The sequence below is a fragment of the Triticum dicoccoides genome, unplaced genomic scaffold, assembly GCF_002162155.2.
Source record: "Triticum dicoccoides isolate Atlit2015 ecotype Zavitan unplaced genomic scaffold, WEW_v2.0 scaffold191183, whole genome shotgun sequence".
Taxonomy (NCBI): Eukaryota; Viridiplantae; Streptophyta; class Magnoliopsida; order Poales; family Poaceae; genus Triticum; species Triticum dicoccoides.
In genome coordinates this window covers 1-3,618 of record NW_021230344.1, presented here as the reverse complement: position 1 = coordinate 3,618, position 3,618 = coordinate 1, and the positions used below count along the sequence as shown (strand labels likewise).

Below are 3,618 nucleotides of genomic sequence, written 5' to 3'. Positions count from 1 at the left end.
GGGAGAGGCTCCGTGGCACGCCAACTGGAAAAGTACGGCGCGGAGGGCCTCTTCGCCCTCGAAGCCCTCCCCCCCTCCCCAGGAGGCAGGTACTCTAGCACTATTTATAGGAGTAATGTGTTTATTGTTTGCATGCTGAGATTAACTCGCCTTTTTTCGTTTGATAAGGTTGAACTCTCTAAGTCCTTTTCGAATAAGGGAAGATTCTCTTCCGATAAGCTATACATATCGTGATGTTTAGTACCATTGCCTGAGTTAAAAAATGTATGAGATGATGATTTATGCAAGTAATGGAGCATGATCAAATATGTGATGATATATGTCTCCCACCAACTTGGTTTTAATTGATTAGAGAAGGAAATAGCTATATATGTTAGCCCATTTTAATTCCATCTGATAAAATAAAATGCTTAAATATAAAGGTTGAGACATAAGTCAAATTAATTGAATAAATTAGAGGAAGTAGCAAGAGAAAGGAATTTTTCTTGTAATTAATGAAATATTTTTGTAAAGTCTGTAACAAGACATATGTTTAGCCTACATGTCACACAAAAAGAAATATGAGATGGGTGAATAAACTTGTTTCAAATCAAAGAGCAGAAAAGTGATGTTGAATATTCTCGATAAAAAGTAGAAGACCCCTTGCTATTTGCGCGGTTGAAATAAAAGATGGTTTAATGCATGAAGTTGTAGCTTGTTCACTAATGACTTAATATGTAAGCCTTCATGACCATTCTAATAGTAGAAATGCGCTATTGCCCGTCACAATCATTTACCTTATACTCCTTCCATACCGGTGCATTAGTCATCTTAGAGCATGGTTAATAGTATAGCCAATAACCGGCTATAGGGAGTTGTCATGTCACATATAGTCAACATGTATAGTAGCTAGTTGCGGAGTAGTACTACTTTATTAATGCATGGTCCATCATACAACTCGCACAATGCTCCTGGGAATCCTTGCTGCAGCCGGATGTTAATCTACAGCCCGCTTCCCTTCTCTCTCTCTCTCTCTCTATACTTCTCTTTCATTCAACTCACCACAAATATAATTGTTTAATCCTTATAGCCTGATTGTAACTTATTATACTTGCTCTTAGGTTGTGCACCATGACCAAGGTGAAGGGGAAAACGAGATAATTTAATATTTATTTGCTGATCAATACCATTGCATGTAATTAACTGACCACTGCATGACGTGCTAGGTAGTCTCAAGTCATTGAAAGGATACACGCCTCACATCTCTTATTGGTTGATTCCTTCATTCATGTCAAGAAACAAGAAACGAGGCGGGAGTTGATGCACCACGCATAAGTGTTCGGGGATTATTTGATTTTTGTAATGTGCCTAATGCACCGGTACACAGGGAGTATGAGTTTTCATGATTTGTGGTGGACACATACCTCTATGTGTATCCGCACCTTATAAAATCTAGATGAGCTTGTTCTTATAAGCTGCGGTATTTGTCCGGAGACGAGCATGGCTTAAAAGCTTGGGGGAGTTTATGAGTCCAAATTATGTGATGATTTTATGTTTTATTTTTTATTTTGTGCCTAGACGATATGCTCTGTTGGATTTTACCGCGTTGCACTTTTTTTTTTGAAGTATTTTGAAGTATTAAGGAAAGAACACTGGGAAAAGGTGATAAAATCACGTCAATCAAAACATGCTCATGTTGATGACCCTTCATTAAAGAGTTACTTGCCTGCCATGAAGGTGTCAGAGGCAGTAGTGCGACAAGCCTTTTACATGTCATTCTTTAGTCTGAATGTACTCAGTTAGTCAAGTATGAAAGGACGATCAGCATGTTTGGATGTAGGATATATATATATTCTCTAGTAACTAAAGGACGATCGTCATCTAATCATTGATTACATTGGGTGATAAAAAAACTATGTTGGGACTAGTGGCTGAACTTTTGATCTTCCATCCCTTTGATTTAATTTGGCATCTATTCCATCCACTCAAACTGAACATACATCACACTAGTCACTTGCGTGCAAGTTGCATCTTCCTATGCATCAAACTTGCAAATGTCATGAAATCCCATGTACTCATGCCGCACTATCTTGTGCTTCATGTTTAAGATACCGACTCCACCTGCAATTCAAAGTTGTTTTGGCCTTGATACGATGTGATGAGGTTGGTTGTAGTGAAGGGATTCATAAGAGAGAAACCGGTACCTAGAGGAATCACACCAATGAAGATCATGAAGGACAATACAAAGATGATAAATGATGCCCTTCCTAACCAGTTTATCAGTTTCCTTGCAACAAGCTGGCCAACGATTGCAGCAATGAATGCCACACATGTGAAAAAGAGAGCTGCACAAAAGACACTTTTTTTAATAGTAATACACGGTTACCTTAGGAGGATCACAAAAAAAGAGACAATACCATATGGTATAGGGAACCGGTTCAGGAGGTAGTATTCTATGACGGCTATGGATGATGAAAACATCATTGCAAAGGTGGCTGTGGCACTTGAGACCTGCAACAGTTTAAGGAATACATACATGTCAAATATGTGATGAATATATGAAAAGTAAAGGGCATGACTCCATAGCAAACATTTGATATTTTCTTAACTAGTCCTATAGTAAACAAAGGAAAAAAAATGACCACATGAGTTGCAATAAGCACGTGTTGCAATTAACACTGAGATGATGTAAACAAGTGATACATTTGATAAACATTATGCCACAGAAACATATTGTCAACTGCATCGCTATGAATTACATAATTATCCACCACATCAGTGTCCTTGCCATGTTCATCGATGTCAACTACACCCTTGTCAACTACTTCTTTATCAAATGCACCATTGTCAATTGCATTTCTACCAACTACACCATTATCCATGGCACCGTCATCATAATTGTCCATCTCAATTGCATCGTTGCCAACCACACTATTTACTAGACTCTTATGCAGTAGATGTGCACTACTTAGCAAAATAAAACATAAATAGAATGCCATCAAATGGTTGCAAGTGAAAAAACATGATTGAAGCAATAAGTTCTTGACATGAACAAATAAAAAATTCAACCTGCGGAGGAATACCAAGCTCCAAGAAAAGTGGCCCCATGATGACGCCCCCACCGAGGCCAAGAAGACCGCCGAGGACACCAGCAGTGAAACCAAAGAAGCATATCAATACTAGATGGGATTTTAGGCTAGTATGTGTATTTGCCCTTGATGATATCACCCTTTTTCCCTGCACCAAACCTACTGCTTGGTATATGGACACTCCAGCCGACACTGGGATCTGCTTACTTACCCAGTAGGAAAGAAGCTATGTTAATGTAACACATGATGATGGTAATATGATGAAGTGATGCTAGTATGTCAAATCTTAGTTCATATGATACACAATGGCAACAATAGGAGTATCTATTATTTCGTGGGTAATCATATTATGTCTGTCAAAAAATACAAATCAAAGGAACCTATATCCAAAAAGGATAATAGGAGAGAATTGTCTTTAAGCTATAATAGAAAATGGTTTTATTCATGCAGTTTAGTTAGTGGCATGAAATCATCCTTGAACACTGGAATCATCTAATAATTGTGAATCAATTTTTCATGCAACATGGTTGAATAATGAGGTGAAGAAAGG

General features: G+C 38.0%; 1 protein-coding gene across 1 annotated transcript; it reads right to left on the bottom strand.

The window, feature by feature from the left end:
- Positions 1 to 1,754: 1,754 nt before the first annotated feature.
- LOC119344893 (sulfite exporter TauE/SafE family protein 3-like) lies at positions 1,755 to 3,294 on the bottom strand (the record flags this gene model as incomplete). Its single annotated transcript, XM_037615184.1, has 4 exons — positions 1,755 to 2,100; positions 2,184 to 2,324; positions 2,397 to 2,490; positions 3,049 to 3,294. Coding segments are annotated over 4 exons (567 nt in total), but the record flags the coding sequence as incomplete, so codon positions are not given.
- Between the last annotated feature and the right edge of the window lie 324 nt (positions 3,295 to 3,618).